We start from the raw sequence: 18720 nt of genomic DNA, 5'->3' as shown, positions 1-18720 counted from the left end.
CTGTGGATGAAGGTAAGCAGCAACCCAGTCCTTACTTCGGGCCCCAAGAGGACAAAACCATTTGGAAATTGTTTCATTTTTGTGGTGATGATTTGTATTTTTTTTAACAAAGCGCACACCCACACAGCAAAGCCCTCAGACGCGCTGTCAGCCATATCCTTTTTCCACATCACAGAAGTTAATTAACGGGGACATTGGGAATATTTATGCAGTTCCGCCCGTCCGACACCCTGCAAAGCACCGACTCCCGCCCGTGCTCCCACGAGGCGCCCGCTGACCGCCCGCACCGCTGCGGCAGCCCCTGCACAACCGCTGCCCGCGGAGGCGCCGCCGCAGCCCCCCACCCCCGCCCCGGGCACCGGCCCCCCCCTCCCCCGCGGCGCTCCTGCCTCCGAGCCCGGGCCGCCCCGCAGGCGCCACCTGCGCCCCTGCCAGCCGCCCGCCCCCGGCACAAAGGTCTGCGCTTTGGGGACGGGGATGTTTTGGGGGGGGGGGATTCCCCTCGGCTCCCCCCTGCCTTACTCCCCGGTCGGACGGGCCGAGGGGGGCGCGCTGCCCAGCCGCAGCGGGGTTCGCCCCCGCGCCCAGGGGCTCGGCCCCACCGCTCGCAGGCCCGGCTCCCCGGCAAGCGGCCCGCGCCGCCCCGGCCCCGGCCAGCGCAGGCAGGAGGGGGGGCGGGGGCGGGCGGCGGGTTCCCCCCTCCGCTCGCGCCGCCGGGCGGCACTTACCGGATCCTGGCCGCGGTGGTCGCGTTGCCGGTCTGCGCCCGGAGGCACGCCAGCAAGAGCAGCCTCATGGCGGCCCCGCCAGCCCGCCCGCCGCCTCACCGAGGGGCAGCGCGGCCGCCGCCTCCTCACCTGCCGGCGGAGCGGCGCGGGGGCCACCTGGCCCGGGCCCGGGCCCGGGAGCGGAGCCCTGCGCGGGTGGCGCCGCCCGCGGGGCTGAGCGCCAGGGCCCGGCCGTGAGGGGCCGGCCGCGGCCTGGCCAGGTGTGGCTGCTGGGAGGGCACCCGGCAGCGGTAGCCCTGGGTCCCGGCGGCGGGGGTGAGCTCCCACTCGTGCGCCGGGAGCCTTGGGGCCCCCCAGCAGTGTTGTGTGTTTGCACTCAACAGCGCAGAGGTGACTGCTCAGATCATGGCCTCGCAGAGGCCTGCGAGAGCTTCTGAGAACATCAGCGGAGGGCTGGTATCGGCCGCCCTACGTGTCTGCTGGTTCATATTCAGTGCAGGAAAGGAGAAAAAGCTAATTGTGGATAAGATGCCAGCAACCACAGAAGCCAGAGGAATGTGCTAGAACAAAGCAATGGGAGGGTCAAAGACCCGCACTAAATGTCAGGGAAGGCTGTATGACGAAGCAGAGTCAAAGGTGTGTAAGGCCAGGGGAAAGCTCTGGTGAGGAATTGGCACAGGAGGAATTTTATCAGTGTGCTTTCTAAAACTCCAAACCGAGTATTGGAGAGTTTTGTCTCTAATCAGACATGGTAATAGATAATGGTATCAGAACCACCGCCTCCACGGCAGCAGGCAGAATCCAAAGATACGACAAAGCAGGGAAGAGAAACAAGAATAACTTGAACTCATGATGAAGAAAGCTGTATCCCAAACCATGAAGGCAGTCCTCAGGATAAACCCCAATTATAGCCAGAAATGCAGTGAGCAGCCCAGATCAGACGGGCAGCGGGCAGTAAGACAGAGGCCAGTTTAGGGCGTCAGTTGGGAGATTGATAGGGCCAGGTGACTGACTATAGATATCCATGGCCTTGAACTTGATTCAACATTTTGTAAAAACATTGAGAACGCATGCAGGATGTTTGTGGTCATGAGACAGATAAGGAGGGCTTGATCTAACAGAAAACTCACTTTTTTTGCTTTTATCGTAGTCTGGTGCCCTGGTGTAATTCACTACAGGGCCACATGGATGCTTATGTTTCCCCAAGGCTGCAGAAAACAGGGAGAGGTGATCTGCAAACTGTAGTGCCTGTCTGCCGTGGCTTGAATTACATTTCAAGTCTCAGTGTCAGGTAAAGGGAGAAAAATAGGCCACATACAGAGAAAGGCTCTTAAATTTAGTAATTTTTAAAACAGTACTTCTTCAAATAACTTGTGTGGAACACTGAGGATGATCGGTATTCAGGAAGTGAGGGTTCAGAAGTGATAAATACTGGAGTGTATTCTGGCAAATTGTAAACATTTTGGTACACCGGCTCACATTTTGCTAATGGGTCTTTGTGCTGTAGAGCTATGCTCACCTGTCTGCATCTCACTGAGTTATCACTTAGAAAAAATTCAGTACAGCATTTTTCAGGCCAGGTTAAACTCCACCAAAACTAAAAAAAGAGGGCTACAACTTAGAAAAGCAACAAATCTTGCTTAAATGCTAAAAATAGCATAAATGCTAACTTAAGGGTAGGCAAGACCAAGCTATTTGCATCATCATTTTAGACAGCATTTCTGGCACTTCCTGACCCCACCAAAATTTAGAGGGCTTTTGTCAGTCTGACTAGGGTGCTAGCCTTGACCTACGTGGCTTATATGACGTGTATTTGGCCTTTTGAGGGCATGTACCACCCTCAAATCTAGCACCAGCCATCTCTGTTAATCATGGCTGTCCAACTGTCAGTCTAACAGACCTGTAATGTATGACACAACTGCACGAAGCTCATGCAGCTGCCTTTCAATCTCCTGATACATTGCTGCTCTAAATGCTTCCCCAACAGACCCTCCTCCTGGTTCCAAGATCTTCCACGCACACCATAGCTCACCCAGTTGCCATCCCACTGCATCATGCTGAGAAAAGCTGTCTGTGTGCGTGCCAGCCAAGAAACACCTTGCCAGGTTGCTGCAACCCTGTACCTAGAGCAGCCTAGGTAATCCAAAGTGGGATCATTCCCAATTTGCACAGCCTAAAGCAAGATATCTGATGATGCAATGCACAAAGTCATGTTGTGGGTTAAAAGGAAGCTGTGGTTTTGATATCTGCATGAGATACCAAATTAAAAATAGCTCGGCCATTGTAACTTTTCACCACTGCTAGCTCTAAAACCAGACAGCAGCTATCCAGCACATTTAGTGTGTAACACAAAAAAGACAAAAATGCAAACATCAAAGTAAGACAAAGCCTGCTCCATGAGACAAATGAGGAAACTTAAACAGTCATCTGGGAAATAAAGAGAAAATAAAGGAAACATTCCAAGAAGTCTTAACATTTTATTACTATTTATGGTAACTCTGGTTTTTAATGCTGTATAGGCCTTAACTGCAAAAATTGAAAATCTTCAAGTCTATGCGGCATTAATATTGTTATCTTTGAAAACATGTACATTCACTTATGTATCACTGCATATACATAGCTGCATTCATTTTACTCAAAGAGAGGGTCATGGATGTATCTTAATAAAGAAGTTTTAAATGTGCTGTAGCTAACTGCTCTTGTTTGGAGGAAAATTATAAACCACCTTCCTGAAGCTGCTATACTTCCAGAGAGAATGTTTGGGTTGTAACAGTAGCGTTTGAATTTTAGTGAGACTACCTACTTCTCAATACTTGAAGATTTAAGTAACATTTTATAATGTACATTTCAAAGACTGTTCAGCATTGTTAGGTGTTTGTAACAGTTGTTGAGTAGGCCAGTACAAAAATCTAACCCCCCCTCAGAAAGGGAAACTATGAAGGCCCTGGAATGTGCTATCTGTATATATTAAAACACGAAATAACACAAAGTGTGCGTACTTTGTAGCCTGCAGCCAATACTACTCCTTAGAAAATGTAATCACAATTGATATGATATACTGTATTGAGCTGGGCAAAGCTGAAATGTAATTTTTTAAATTACAGAATCAGTCATGTGACAATAGTGCACAAAAATCTCTGTATAGCTAGTTGCATTTTCCTCACTTCCTCTGTCACAAAATTTAACTAGTTAGGAAAGCAAATATATTTAATGAGTCATTTTATGGCATGTTATTTACAAAAGCCTATCATTAAATGAATATATTTACTTTTACAAGCATCACCTGCTCAATTACCAACACTGTTCCAAAAATTTTAAGTCCTACCTAGATGTTGGGTGTAACTATATGATGTCAGTCTGTTTACCGAAAAAACACACAACCAGAATTATCTTTCCCACTTTGTTCTGGCCAAAAATATGATTTTAAGATCTGCTGTTGAAGGCGATTACGTACTTTCATGACCTTTAGCTCAACATACGTGATGTGGAACAAAAGAACATCTTGGGGCCTCGATTTTGCAGCCGCTAATTTGTTTTCTCATTTTAATCATGCACTTTGTTCCATTCACATCAAAGTCTTCATTCCCCACATGTACTTATGACATATTATTACTGCAGGTACATCCAGATAAACGTAACTTCAAACACTGGGCACATGACCCACATCCCGCTGCCGTTCGCCCATGGTGGGGCGAGCACCGCCGGGCAGCTCCAGCTGTTTTGCTGATTGACTGGATACAAGCAAAAATTAATTCCAAATCAAATGTAAGAATAAATGCAGTTTATTATATTACAATAACAGGAAATAGCATGCAATATAATAAAAGGAAACAGTACTAGTTATTATGCATAATATGATAGAAGAGCAATAGGAGTGAAGCATCAGATCATTACTGCAAAGCGTTACAGACAATAAGGAAAGGATACATCACTAGTTACCACCTTAACATTGCCCAGGTCCACCCCTTCAGCTGGGAGCCCTGTTGCAGCTGGCACCAGGAGTCTCTTGGGAACTGAGAAAATTCCATCACAGTGCATCCACCCGTAGGTGAGGCTTCTGGCCCAGTCCCAGAGCTCAGCCACCTTTATAATCAGTGAAAAACAGAAATAGTTTACGCACACAGTGTGTGTAAACTCTGAAGTTTAGGCAAAGTGCACGGCTGTGAGGTTCACGCAGGCCAGGGCCGTGGCCCAACGCCCGAGCGCGGCACAGGTACTGCGGTGACGCAGCTGCACACAGCACTGGGTGTTGGGATGGGCCTGCTCACATCTTGCTTGTCCAGGGGCTCAGGACAAACACCACCGGCTCATTAAGCTGTCCTTGAGCTCCCTGTCCCAAGTTAAGCAATCCCTAATTAAAGATGAAGCCTTTTTCATAAGCAGTAATCAATTTAATGAATTTTTACCATACCAGCACAGGTGGCCAGGCAGCTTCACGTGCCAGCACCATGGTAACACCAACAACAGCACAATTTACAAGGCACATTTGCATTTTTCTGCAGGATGGCCATTTTACGGGGACAACCCTTGCTCTCACTTTTCCGGCTGAGACGCGAGGTCGGGAAACCAACTGCATTTTACTATTGCTGCCGTTGCTGCTACTGCTGGGTAAGGCCAAGGAGAACATAAGGGCTCTGACAGAAGCCAAGTGCTGCATCTGTGGCATCAGTAAAGTCGCTCAGCTCCAGCTAAGGCCTAAAACGTAACTCCCGGCCTGAGCTAACGCACAAAATAACCATAAAATAAGTTTTCGCTGCTGCTGCTCCTGCAGCCCCTCCCCCCCGGCCTCTTTACCCCGCCTGGAGTCCTAACGACAGCGACGAGGGAAAACCTGCGGGGAGAAAGCTGCTGCCTCCCGTCCGCAGCGGGGCTCCGCACAGCCGGGGGCGCAAGCGAGACCCGGCTCGGCTCGGCTCCGCTCCGCTCGGCTCCGCTCCGCTCGGCTCCGCTCCGCTCGGCTCCGCTCCGCTCGGCTCCGCTCGGCCCGCTACCCCGCGCCCCCTCGCGGCCCGGGCTCCCTCGCGGCGGCGCCCCCGGCGGGCCCGCCCCGCAGCTTCCGGCCCGCACGTCCCGCCCCCCGCTCGCCGCTCGCTGGGGCCCGGCCGCCCACGTGACGGTGCCACCGGCGGAGCGACGGCGCCCTCAGCTAATGGCGCCGCGCCGCTCCCCGCCGGGGCGGGTCGGGCCGCGCCGCCGCGGCCGCGTCTCCTCGGGGTGGGCCGGGAAGCGCGGAGCGGCCGCGGCCGGGCCGGGGAGGAGGAGGCCGCGTCATGGAGGAGGCCGAGCCGAGCGAGCGCAGCCCCTTGCTGAGCAGCGGGGAGCGCGGGCGGGCGGCGAGCGGCGCTTTCCACGGGCGGCGGCTGGCCTGCGCCGCCGTGCTGCTGGCCGAGCTGCTGGAGCGCGTGGCCTTCTACGGCATCACCTCCAATTTGGTGCTCTTCCTCAACGGGCCTCCCTACGGCTGGGAGGGTGCCCAGGCCAGCCAGGCCCTGCTGCTTTTCATGGGCATCACCTACCTGGTGTCGCCCTTCGGAGGCTGGCTGGCTGATGCCCTCCTGGGCAAGTTCGGCACCATCCTGCTCAGCATGGCGCTCTACCTGCTGGGCATGCTGGCCTTCCCTGTCATCGCGGCACCGCACACCCGCCAGGGCCTCTGTGGGGACATCCCCTTGTTCCCCATAGAGAACTGCTCCTCTCCGGCGGCCAACGCCACCGTGGCGCCTTGCTCCCAGGTGGGAGCCACCCGCTACTGTGCCAGCGCCACCTTCGTCGGACTGGTCCTCGTGGGGCTGGGCGTCGGGTCGGTCAAGGCCAACATCACCCCATTCGGGGCGGACCAGGTCAAGTATTTTTTGGCAGCTGCTGCCAAATCCTTTGTGGGTGCTGATCCGAACCAGGGGATGGCTGTCAGTCGTGCAGGGGGGCTTGCCTTGGTGGGGTGGGCAGTGCACCCGCAGCCTCCAGGTTCTGTACGTGTTAAGTCTCAGGGGGAATCGGGTCACCCAGCCTTGTGCCCTCTGCAGTGCTGGCTGGTAACTTGGACCTTGTTTCATAGAGTTTTGGTAGCTGTGTGGTGTCTGGTCTCTTATGACCCTTGGTTTCCTGGTAGCTCTGCCTTACGTGTGGTACCTGATTTGGCTAAACCATCACCACCTTGAGGAGTTGGGTTGAACAGCCATTAAGTACCCAGTTAATTTGACCTCAGAGCTCATCGGATGAAATACCTTATACACATTTTATCTTTGACAAGGATGACACGGGCCTTCAGCGGCAGCATTCAGAGGCCTTTATCATCCTGTGATAAACGAAGGCTAGAGAACAAACAAGTCTTTTATGCTTTAGGTATTCTCTGTGCTGCACTGCCCTTGAGTGGTATTTTTGTTCGAACTAATGTTACATGACAGGTGGGAAGGTGCTCTCAGTGTGATAACATATTACCTGGGCTGTTCTCATAAGGACATAGCCTGTCAAACAACCTTACTCAGATGCACTTCAGTGGTATCATTCGTTGGATCATCACTGCAGAACCAAGTGGCTTTACAGAAAATATTTCAGAGGCAGCTCATTGTTCAGTACCGACTGGAATGTGCTGTTGCACCTACTTTTTTTACAATCTTACGCTAAGGTAGTAGGCTGACTGGATGTTGGAAGTATAATTTCTGCTTTACAGATTGAGAATTTCAGGTACTTAGGTACTGAGCAGCTTTTCTAACCAAACTGTTTGATTGATGACAAAGCAAGGAAAATACCCCCGATCTGGTTGCATGTCTGTTTACTGGCCCATTGGGTTCTGGTTAGAGCAGGTATCAGAAATGCCATGAAATTCTTTGTGCGAGGTAGCATCTACCACAATAACATACCTCAGTCTCTATTGTGCAGTTTACATTTGTCATTCTTTGGAATGACACTGTGTCCCCCCAGCGTATTGGTTCTGTTTAAGATAGCATGAGCCCATCAAGTGAAGTGGCTTTAATATGACTTTATCTTGTAAGGTGTTTTTCAAAACTGACTGCTTATCCCCAGAACACTTTATGAACGTTAAATATAAGAGATAAATAATGGCAGGAACAGGGCAGAAGAAGAGCCATTGCCAATGGAAGTGTAGCTGTAACTAGCTGGATTTTCTAAAGGCTTTCCCCTGAGGATTTCACAGAAAGCAAGTTTTGGCTAGATTTGCAGATAATTCACGGTGATTTATGTATGGTGAAGCAAAAGAAGTACACCTTTCTGGTTCATAATAATCAGTAGAGCTCTGCCGAGGACTGAATTTTTTCCCTTCTCTCTTTTTCTGGATTATCATTACAGCATACCACTTACCTTGTTGTGCGGTTTAGGGTCCTCTGGGGTGCATTCTACCTGTATAGGAATGTAGCAAACTGCTGGGTAGGTGGATATATATTGCTGAGAATAAAGTCTGTCTCTGAGAGTCACATTCTTGGGACACCAGAACACAATGCAAACATGTTTTGGCTGGATGTGTGCTGATAAGATTTGTCCTCTTTCCCTTAAATACCAAACAAAGGAAAATATGACTTGTGTATCATGTACTTCAGCTGATATGAACCACCTTGTAAGTATTGTTAATTACACTTCATTGTAATGAATTCAACAATTAACATTCATAAAAATTACCATGTAATCTTTTCAGTTTTAGCGTATGATCTGTAACTTGGCTGGAGAGCCTAAATGTAATGAGGATTTATTTATTTGGAAGAAAAGAATTGCTTTGTGGAAAACAGGAAATTAAATTCCAATACTTCTTTTTCTCCAAAATTAAAAAAGATGTACTTTCTTAATTTCTGTTAAATGGGTGCTTTTAGAACTGGTGTTACAAGTGACTAAGTAGACATAGTATAGAGTAACTTTTGCCAGTCAGCCTAGGAAAGAAAACTACTGCAAACTAAGTATAGACCAACTTTACTTAACTGTGTTCTAAATGAGAGCTGTTTTTCTAGAAGTTGCAGGTTGGTCCATCATACAGGTCTAAATCTGGTTCTCAGAATAGTGTTTATAATCATGTGATATGTATAACCTGGCATTTTCAGTTCTGCTTTTAAGCGCCAGTGTTCTGCAGTCACTTCCTGTTCAGTGTGGCAGTTTGTGACCTTGTTTCGTTAGGAAACAATATGACTGTCCCTCATTATTGTGAAAGCTGATTTAGCTTCAACGTTGAAGCCAATATTAATAGTAGACTTCTGATCTGCTATCAGCTACAATCATTGCTCTACTTGTAATCTATTGTGGGGTTAGGGTGGTTAGAGGTGCTAGGTTTAACCCTATGTCTTCTTTCTGAATTGCCATCATAGTCTTTAAATCATCAGCAGTCCATAACCTGCCAAAAATCTTCTAGCTTTGCTAAAACCATTGCTAATGGTAGCATCACCAGAGGCAGGATGCTGTTGGAAATTGCTGCTGTCGAGATGGCTTTTTAGTGTGATTTTCAACCTTTATTTCTTTGTAGAACTTTGATTTTCCAGCCTCTGGGGAAGGATGGGGGACCATGTATAAAGACTTGATGGTCACTAACTGCAAGTTACTGTGTTGTTGAACTTCTTAGGAGACTGCGGACATCTAAGACTGCAGGTGTTTGAAAACTGAAGTTGTGGCATTCACATCGGCAGTACTAACTTGTTTTTTTGACAGAAACAATGGATGTACTAGCGAGGGGAAGCAGACTTTGAGGACTGCTCAGATTTTAGTATAAAAATCTGAAATTATGTAGCAGCTCAGTAGTACTGTATTACTGAGCTCTCTCCAGATGCTTTCAAAGAATAACTGATGCCTGTAGTGATGGATTAGAAGGTCAGAATTCTGTAGGAGTAAACCTGACAGGAAAACGTCATTGTGCTTTTCTTTTGTAGGCTAAGGACAAGGGCAAGCTTCTACTTTTCATCCTTGCTCTGTTGCGTGGCTGCTCACATAGTTGGCTGGGATAGATTTGGGGGGTTTTGTCACATTTGCCACTTGTGACTGTCAGTTGATTGCAGGAACAAATTAAAACTGCTGATGTCAGTAACTTTTAAATAATCGTTTTCCTTTTATGAGAGTCAAATAGGAGGTCATAGCTTTGGATCTGTCACAAAGTGGAAAGGGAGAGAGGCAATATGATGACACACTGGAACTCTGAAATGTTGGGGTTTAGGAAATACTTGAGATCCTTAGCAGATGATGTCAGAAATCAGATGTCACTGCGGAATGCTAGACTCCAGATAGGTAGTAGCTGCTGCAAAAATAATTCCTGCGGGTAATAATTTCTTTGAAACAGACCTAGCTGTAGAGAGCTGGGTAATTACTTTGTGACAAGGCAGAGCATCTAAACATAGAAACTACGGGGAAGCAATGATGCTTTTATAGATTCCTGGCTCTTTACATAAAAATCAGGAACATCTAATAGAATCTTAATACTTGAGCTGTGTAATATTTTTGGTTTTGAGCTGTACAAACTGCTTGGATTAGTACTTGGATCATCACCTAAGAATGATGCTGGTGTTGAAAAATCCAGGGGAGGGATAATTCAGCAAGGGATCATCTTTCTTCCAAGTCAGAATGAGGTCTAAGTGTTAACTGCAGGGATGGCTGTGCTGTGGAAGTTGCTGTCGGTCAGATATTTGTAATGACTTTTCATCAGATGTTGTAACTACAACTACTTCTTTACTGTAGTTGCATTTAAAATTTTGTTTTGATTGTAAGATGTTAAAACTCCTATCCTACATGAGTTTAGAGTATTGCACTGCAGTCACACAGCTGATGTGTCCTCTGCTGAAAGTGGCTGTAAATAACTAAATGATTACATAATTACCATAACATAGTGTTCCAGGCACTCAGGATTCTTTATCGTGAAGACTGTAGTTGTAATTATATCTCACCTGACCATAATTAGTCTGATATGTGTTTTGTTTTAGAAATTTTTAATTTTGAGAACTATTCCTTTACTATTTTGAAATCCAGTGCTGTGTAAGTCCCAGTTAGAAAACACAGAATGACACTGTGCTTTTCTTTCTGCATTTGAATTAACTATATGTAAATGGTAGTTATCAGATATAACAAGAAAAAGGACTTTTGGACTGTACAAAAATCAATTGTTAGGTTAGATTTTCTTTTGCGGAAGTTATGTTAGATGTCTTGAAAGTAGCACAATCATTTTATTTCCTCTTTAGAGGCCACCTGAATGCAGGCAGCATTGACATGTGGCCAGTTACCGACAAAGCAGCTGTGGCCAGAAGGCTTAAGAGTTGCTCATTTCCTTCATTTCTTTGTAGGTGGATTTTTTTGGTGTGGGGTTTTGTTTTTTTTTTTTTAGTTTTGGGTGAGGGCTATGGGGGAGTGGGAGGCTTTTGGGGTTTAGTTTGGTTGGGTGTGGTTTTTTTTTTTTAATTAAAATGGTTTAATTAAGCTTATGGTTTAAAAATGTAATTTTTTAAAAAATTTAAATGGTTTTATTAAACTTATGGTTTAAAAGTGGAAAATCTGGGGCAATTGGGATGCTCCTTGTATGGTACAGTAGGTCATTCTGTATTTTTGTTGAAGTAGAAGCACTACTGGAGTGTTCCTTAGTGTTCTTGGAGAATGATGTGGTATCCCATTTAGTAGGGAAAAAAGCTGTGTAAGATTGAGGAATGCAGACTAGTGAACTGGAGACTCAAGGTAGGATATTTTGCAGTGAGAGTTGATCTAAATAAGTGACAGCTGTCCAACTCTGCTAAATTTTGTGGAAAACGTCTCAATCTGGGCTGATATGCAAAACAATGTGTTATCTTGAGCATATAAATTGTGTGTATTAGATACTTGCTAATATTCATTCAAGTTAGGGCACCTTTGAAACAGTGTTACTACAGTATTTGCATTTGCTGATAGGAAGCCTTGCACGCTAGCCATGGCATTTTGCTGCTACTGTTTGCATTTTCCTGTTGTAGGGAGTTTGACTAAAACGTGATAAATGTAAGAAGGTTACCTTTTTCATACCTTTTAGATTTTGTTATGATGGGGGCAGAATCTTGTAAACATACCTATTTTGACCTTTACTGCAGGGATGTGGAACCCTTAGCCCACAGGACAGGTTCGAGCCAGGACCCACACCATACTTGTACCATTTATGTGCAGAGTTTTCCTGCTGCAGTTGCTGGTAGGACATTAAGAATATAATGAAGCTGGTGGTGCTGGTACCACAAGGAGAGTGTGTGCTTGAGCACTGATGAAATTGAGCTGAGGGAGTGATAGATTTTCCTTTCTGCTTGGATGATTGAAAATAATGTAAGCATAAGGGGGGAAAGGAGACATCGTGCAGTTTTGAGAAAAATACTTGTCCCTGATAAAAGTAAAATAATAAAATTCCAACATGGTTTTCTTCTTGGTTCCTTATTAAAATGTAGTGTGTACTTATGAAGAGGATAAACCAATCTATTTTGTGCAGTCACACAACTCAAGTAATAGTTAGAAAGGGGAAACCTTGAGTCGTCTGCTGTAAATGTAATATAGCTTATATTTTGGGCAGCTGACGTAGTGCTTGAAAGGAACTACAAGGATTGCCTTTTAACACTTGTTTTCTGGCTTTGGTAAGAAATCTTCATGGCTGTTCCGCTTTGACAAGATATTCCACCAGCTAGTTCAGTGCAATTTTTATTAAGTTATTAATGTTTGTAAATGAAATGCTATAGTGGCATTTCAGACGTGGCTGTGATGTGATTTTTAGGCTATATATACCTTGACAAAGAAGCAGAAAATGGATTATTTTCATTGTAAGCCTCTGGTGGGTCTGTCCTTTGAACATTGCATTCCTTTTTGGTCACTGTTTCAAAAAGGATACTGGAGATGGAAGTTTCAGGGAAGGGCCATGGACATGTCAGTAGTTCCCATGCAAGGAATCAGGAAACAGTCTGCAACTCTCTCTCTCAGAAAAGGCAGCTGGAAGGAAGATATGACGGTTTGTGGAAGTAGTGGCTGGGGGAGAGAGGCAGAACTGGACCAGGGGTGGGATGAAGCTGTTGTCTTCTGTTGTTTCCTGGAACGTGGTAAAACGAGTGGGACTGGTACAGGGCAGGTTCAAAACAGACAGATGGAGGTGGTTCTCCCCACTGTATAATTAGCTGGGGAACTCTTTGCCACAGGATGTTACGGATTTAAAAGCTGACCTGGGTTCAGAGGCAGTCTAGACAAGTTCATGGAGGGGAGACCTGCAGCATTTGTTAAGTAGACAGAAGACATCCTTCGTTCATGAAGTTTCTCAGGAGCTAATGGTTGGAGGCTCGGATAATACTCGATAGAAGCACTGTGCTGTGCTTGCCCTGTTCTTGCCCTGTTCTTACCTGTATCGAAGTTCAGTTTTGTCTGCCAGCTTTTCTTTGCATAGACGTGAGCAAGGTCATTTGTAGGAAGAGTGGGAAGCATCCTCCTTGCAGAAATCATAAGAAAACTGAGATTTTATGATGAAGAAATGGAAACTCTCTAAAATAGATTGCTAACTCTTCATATAAGTGGAGCATTGTGTTTATGATATAATGATTTGTTGCCACTTAGGGTTGAGAAGGAATTCCTAGCTTGATATGTTACTGCAGGTGATGACTGTTAAAATTACAAAATGGGTACCAAGTTGAAACTGGAAAGGGAGAATTTCTTGGATTTAGGCTTCAAGATTGTATTTGATATGCTAACAGCCCCACCTGAATGCCTAACAATGCTATTAACCATGCACTGGAATAGATGCCTTGATATTTTTTTTTGTTAGGCTTGGTTAAATGATACTGATGGGTTTTTGCACCACTGAGAAACTTGAAGCTGTAAATCAGAACTGACAATGCTAAAAACTTACTTCAAGACATAGCTTGCTTTTTTTATTGGCAGACTAGACACAGATTTTTTTGAAGATCTGACAGATGAGGAAGGGAAACTTGCAATTAGAAATCAAGAGCAACTGACTCAGCAAGACTGGTGCATGGCACTGACTTGCTAGTCGTTGTTAATGGCCTTTCAGTTATAAAACAGTGACAAGTACGGTATTATGAATTCTTCTACAGACTAGTTGATCTTTTTAATGTATTTCAAATTTTAGCTTGCATAATTTCTCCTACATCACACCTTATGAGTGATGCTGGGTTCCTGTGACTTAATTGCAAAACATGGGGTGACTTATGGTAGGCAATACAGAATAAAGAGTGATGCTGAAAACTGTACAGGGTAATTCTGTAAACCAGGGATGTCTTTACTTTCACTGAAAGCTTCTGAAAGACGCTGAAAGCTTCAAGCAGAAAAAGAGCACTATGAACTAGTGCTGACCTAACATAGGAGTAAATGTTTACTGGGATCTTGTGACACCTCAAGCAACCCAAATGTAATTATTTCATTTTTTTAAAGGTCAGAATGGCAAGTGTTCAGTTTATGTTCTGATGAGAGGCATTAGGACTGTATTAAAATTTAAATGTCTGCTTAAATTACCAAGTAGTCATTTGAGGCTTAGAAAACGGAATATGATTAACTATTTTGCATACACAGTTGGAAGAAGAAATTGTTGCAATACTATTAATACATTAATTTTTGGGTAGCTTAACTTTTTTTTACTAAAAAAAAAAGTCCACTTCTGTGGACTACGGGACATTAATCTGAGTGATCTTTGTCTAGAGAAATGATCAAATGAGAGACAGTGCAGTAGAAATAATAATGAACTCTATGGGAAAACGATGTAGTTTAGTATTGTATGACTTTTCTATCCCTGTGCTGAACTTCTAGAAGGTCACTGATGTAATGGGGTAGCTCAGTAAGGTGTCATTTCATCAAATACCATGCTAAGCCCAAAACACTTCAATCATTTCAGTATGACACTAAATTAAACCTATACCCTTCAGTGCATTGAACTTGATTGAAGAAAATTAAGCCTGTTTATCAGAATTCAGAAATTAAATGACTTGTTTTTAATCTTTTCCAGGTCAAAGATCGGGGTCCAGAAGCCACAAGAAGATTTTTTAATTGGTTTTATTGGAGCATTAATTTGGGAGCTATTCTCTCTCTGGGAGGCATTGCATACATTCAACAGAATGTGAGCTTTGTTATTGGATATAGTATCCCAACAGTTTGCATTGGGATTTCATTCATGGTTTTCTTATGTGGTCAGAGTTTCTTCATCACAAAACCGCCTGATGGTAGTGCCTTCACAGACATGTTTAAAATTCTCGCATATTCTTGTTGCTCAAGAAAAAGACATGTGGAACATTCAACTAATAGGTTTGTAATGAGCTCTTTTGTATAGTCTGAATTCAGTGAATCGGCCTAAGAGTTGGAACGGGTTAGTTCGAACTAGCTGGCAGTAAGTCACCCTAGAGAATACACTAGAATATGCAGTTTTGCTTTGAGAACTGAAACTGGAAAATTGGCATAATGGAGGTGCTTTCTGGGAGTTCTGGGATAAAAGAGGGGCACGTTTTGAGATCACTGATCTCCATGCTGCAAGATCATCAGCTGTTGTCAACTGAGTGCTGTGACTTGACAGTTCAGTTTCTGGAAGTGTAATGTAACCTAAGTGTGCTGGTTTTAAGCGTTAGTTAACTTTCTACTTTCTTCTCTACTTAGATATGTTTAACTTCTACTTTGAAAAACATGTCATCTGTATTTAGTGTCGTAACTGGCTTGATGGCAGCCAAAACATATATTGGCTTTTTGCTTTCTAGATGGTTTTTCCCCTCTTAAGAGATACCCATGGAATACTGGTGGCTGATTTTAGTCAGTGATGATAAGAGATGTCAAGTGCCTCCTCTGCAAGGGCTTTCGTGTATTCACATTGCAAATCAGTTTAATGAATCAGAATAACCTGTATTTTGTGATACTGTTTCTTAAGTTCTGCATATTGCAGAATATATAAATTATATTTGTGTGTGGTGGTGGGAGAATGGGAAATAAGGAAACCTTTATAATGGAAGTTTTCAGCTTGTGCTTTAATCTGCTGATGACTCATTCTGGCCTAGTTTTGCTGTATTTTACAGGAATAGCTAACTCATTTTTGAAAGGCATGAGTTTCTTTATAACGAAGTGTCACGAGTTTGCCAGTTGTGTCAGTTTTTGTTGTTGTTTGACTAAACGTTTCAAATTCTTTTCAAAAGTGAAGGCCAGGGAATACTTCAGCAACCTCGCAAGCAAAGCCTGTTTGAGATGGCCAAGTTGTCTCGTGGGGGCCCATTCAGAGAAGATAAAGTAGAAGATGTGAAAGCTCTTGTCAAGATTATCCCTGTCTTTTTGGCTTTAATACCTTACTGGACAGTGTATTTTCAAGTGAGTAGTTCCAAACGGTTACATTTTTATTTTACGCATCTAAAAAACATCACTTTTAATTTAAGGCCATAATTTCCTCTTCTCCCAGTTGCAGTTGAAAGGTCTTAGGACACTAGCATTCAGTTGCAGTTCTGAGTCTGTGTTACAAATCTAACTCCTGTCTGAAAACCACCCCCCAGATCAGCTGCCAGGAGGAAACATAGAAAAGCTTCAAGGGGAAACTGTTCCATGAGGTCTATCACAGTTAGTGTTCAGTAGCTGTGATTCTAAAGAAGATTAATATTGAAAAGGATTTTTCAGAACTCTAGTATTGACAGTTTGACTTGTTTAATACCCGTGTGTTCAATACTGTCAACTACTTGTCTTTCACACACCTGGGTTGCATCTCAGGAGTCATTTAAGTAATATTATGTTAACAAAACCAATACTATGTGATGGTAGCTGCTTCTGAATTTTTTTTATTTCCTAGATAAAATTGTTGTGGAAAGCTGTATTAGCTTACCAGTATGCCAAAGTGTCTAATTTCACCTTTTTCTGGGGGCTTTCATAAATATGAAACTCTACCCCGAAGCTGAGACATGAATAATGGCTACTAAGAATACTTCCAAATAATATTTTGACTTAATAATAAAAAAGAAAACAAAAGCATTAAAATGATAGTTAAAACTAACAGTTGTACAAATTAACGTATCTTAAATGCTGCGCTCTGTTTCATCTTGCATTTGATTCAGATAGATCAGGGTAAGTGGTCTAGATTTCATTTTAATTACTTCCTTTCTGTTTTTTCTGTCTTAATGAGATGAAACAGGATGGCAGGTAGGTTTTTGAGGGAAGATAAGCAGAAATTGTTTTGAAAGTCACATGAGTGATGCTTTGTGTTTTTAATAAAAATAAATGTAAAGGTTAAAAAATCTTGACATGTTCTAACAACAATTCTTTTTGTTTTGCTATATTAACACTTTACCTCTGGTATAATCTTTGTTAATTATTAAAAATGTAAAAATACCTTGCTCTTAGTACTATCTTGTTCAAGTAATCACAACTTATCTTTCCTAATGCTAGATGCAGACAACATATGTGTTGCAAAGTCTCCATCTGAAAATTCCTGAAATATCAAACGACACCAACTCAATTCATACGGTAAGCAGGGCAAAGCAAGTGAAAAGTATTTTTTCTTTAGTTGAAATGCAAAATGGGTAAGTATGGTACAAAAATTCCAGAAAGTTAAGGGGAATCGATAGCCACAGACGTGGGGCATTTAGAAGCATGACACATAGTACAGAGATTTTGGCACAGCTACCTGTGTATGGAGTTCACACCATTCTGTTTTGAATGTATTTAGGTAACTTTCACTGCTTTAATTAAGAATGTCTTTATCCTTCAGTAGACAAAGTACGATCTTTGAAGAAAGCTTATAAATCTCTATGCCCTAAGTTTTCAAAGTCATAAGTAGTACACAAGCATTCCTAAAAACTCAGGAGGAATACCCATACTGAACTGAAACATTAGTATTTGCAAATTTGGAATCTGAGATACATTTGTAACTTTATACTGCTTAATCAGTATTCATTTTACCTTGATTCAGTTTAGCATATTGAAGGAAGTTGTTAGATCAATATTTTTCAAGAAAGGCTGGCATCATGTAATTGCAGAAATGGTACTGAGGAATAAAAACGAAAAGTATGAATGTAAGTTGTTAACAGGCTTACTAAAACGTTCTTTTAAAATCAAGTTTCTTCTGTTTTATTTCAGATTCATATCAGTAAGACAGAATGGCTTCAGTCTTTTTTATACAGATCAAAAATACAAAATGCTGGTGTTTTATTTTTCTTTGAACTTGTCTGAAAACTGAGCTGCTTCTGAATCACAGCCAAAGGCTTAATGGAAGTTTTTAAAATATATATATATATATATATAAAAATATATAAAATATAGATATAGATATAGTCATACTGGCTAAGTAAGACTTCTAAACCAACCAAATGATAGTTACTTAGTTTTATACAGTTAAAAAAACTATAAAGAAAGAGTAGTTTGACTTTTTCAGTTAAATGCGTGCTGTCAACAAAAGAATCTAAAGCAAATTTCCTCAACTGAGTTCTCTGTGGATTTTTATTTTTTTTTTGCATAGCTTTTGGGGACAGAAAGCCATTGCCACTTTAACTTCAGGGTTCCGTTTTGTGGTGTTTGAGTTCCATGTTCATTTAAAAATAAGATATTTTCTTATTTCAAAATCCTAATTAGTCTGAGGCTTCTGTTTTAGTTGCATCAGTTTTAATTGTGGACCATATTCAGGGTAATTGTGTTAGATATACCTTATATATATATATATACACACCTAATAAATATATACACCTAGTTTTACTTTAATACAGGTTAGTACATTTACATTTGCTCTTTTCTTTGAGCTTTTTACTTTTCTTTATTGCTTGAGTATGAGAGGGGACTCTTAATATTTTTCTGTTATTATGAACTATGTGACTCTTGTTAGAACATTGTCGTCGTTGGACTAGAGAAGTGGATTTTCTTTTTTCTAACAAAGTGCACACAAGACTTCAGTGTCCCATTGTCAGTCTGAAAATTAAAAATATTGTCAGTCTGAATATTTATTGTATAGAAATTAACATGGAGCTTTGTTTATCAAACTGAGCTTTCCTCACCACCTTTTTTGGGCATTAGAGTTGTTTTCAAGTTGTAAGTAGAGCATTATGTTTAGATTAGTTAAAAAAACAAACAAACA

At 43.0% G+C, this 18720-nt stretch overlaps 2 protein-coding genes across 3 annotated transcripts in view; one reads left to right on the top strand and one right to left on the bottom strand.

Moving 5' to 3' along the window:
• Positions 1–1211, bottom strand: part of GLT1D1 (glycosyltransferase 1 domain containing 1) — a 58117-nt gene extending 56906 nt beyond the window's left edge. The window contains exon 1 of one of the 2 annotated variants that reach the window (XM_055711265.1): positions 729–1211. In XM_055711265.1, the coding sequence (XP_055567240.1) occupies positions 729–796 (68 nt within the window). In that variant the 5' untranslated portion in view covers positions 797–1211. The remainder of the gene's footprint in view (positions 1–728) is intronic. The other variant, XM_055711272.1, reaches the window with a different exon arrangement.
• A 4642-nt stretch (positions 1212–5853) lies between these two features.
• The window catches only part of SLC15A4 (solute carrier family 15 member 4), a 30776-nt gene continuing 17909 nt past the window's right edge, over positions 5854–18720 (top strand). Inside the window, exons 1-4 of the mRNA XM_005439575.4 lie at positions 5854–6568; positions 14644–14939; positions 15812–15980; positions 17043–17120. Of these exons, the coding sequence (XP_005439632.3) occupies positions 5999–6568; positions 14644–14939; positions 15812–15980; positions 17043–17120 (1113 nt within the window). The 5' untranslated portion in view covers positions 5854–5998. The remainder of the gene's footprint in view (positions 6569–14643; positions 14940–15811; positions 15981–17042; positions 17121–18720) is intronic.

Source organism: Falco cherrug, chromosome 1, assembly GCF_023634085.1.
Source record: "Falco cherrug isolate bFalChe1 chromosome 1, bFalChe1.pri, whole genome shotgun sequence".
In the NCBI taxonomy this organism is placed as follows: domain Eukaryota; kingdom Metazoa; phylum Chordata; class Aves; order Falconiformes; family Falconidae; genus Falco; species Falco cherrug.
Note: the sequence above shows the minus strand (reverse complement) of the source record. Positions and strands in the feature narration are given on the sequence as shown.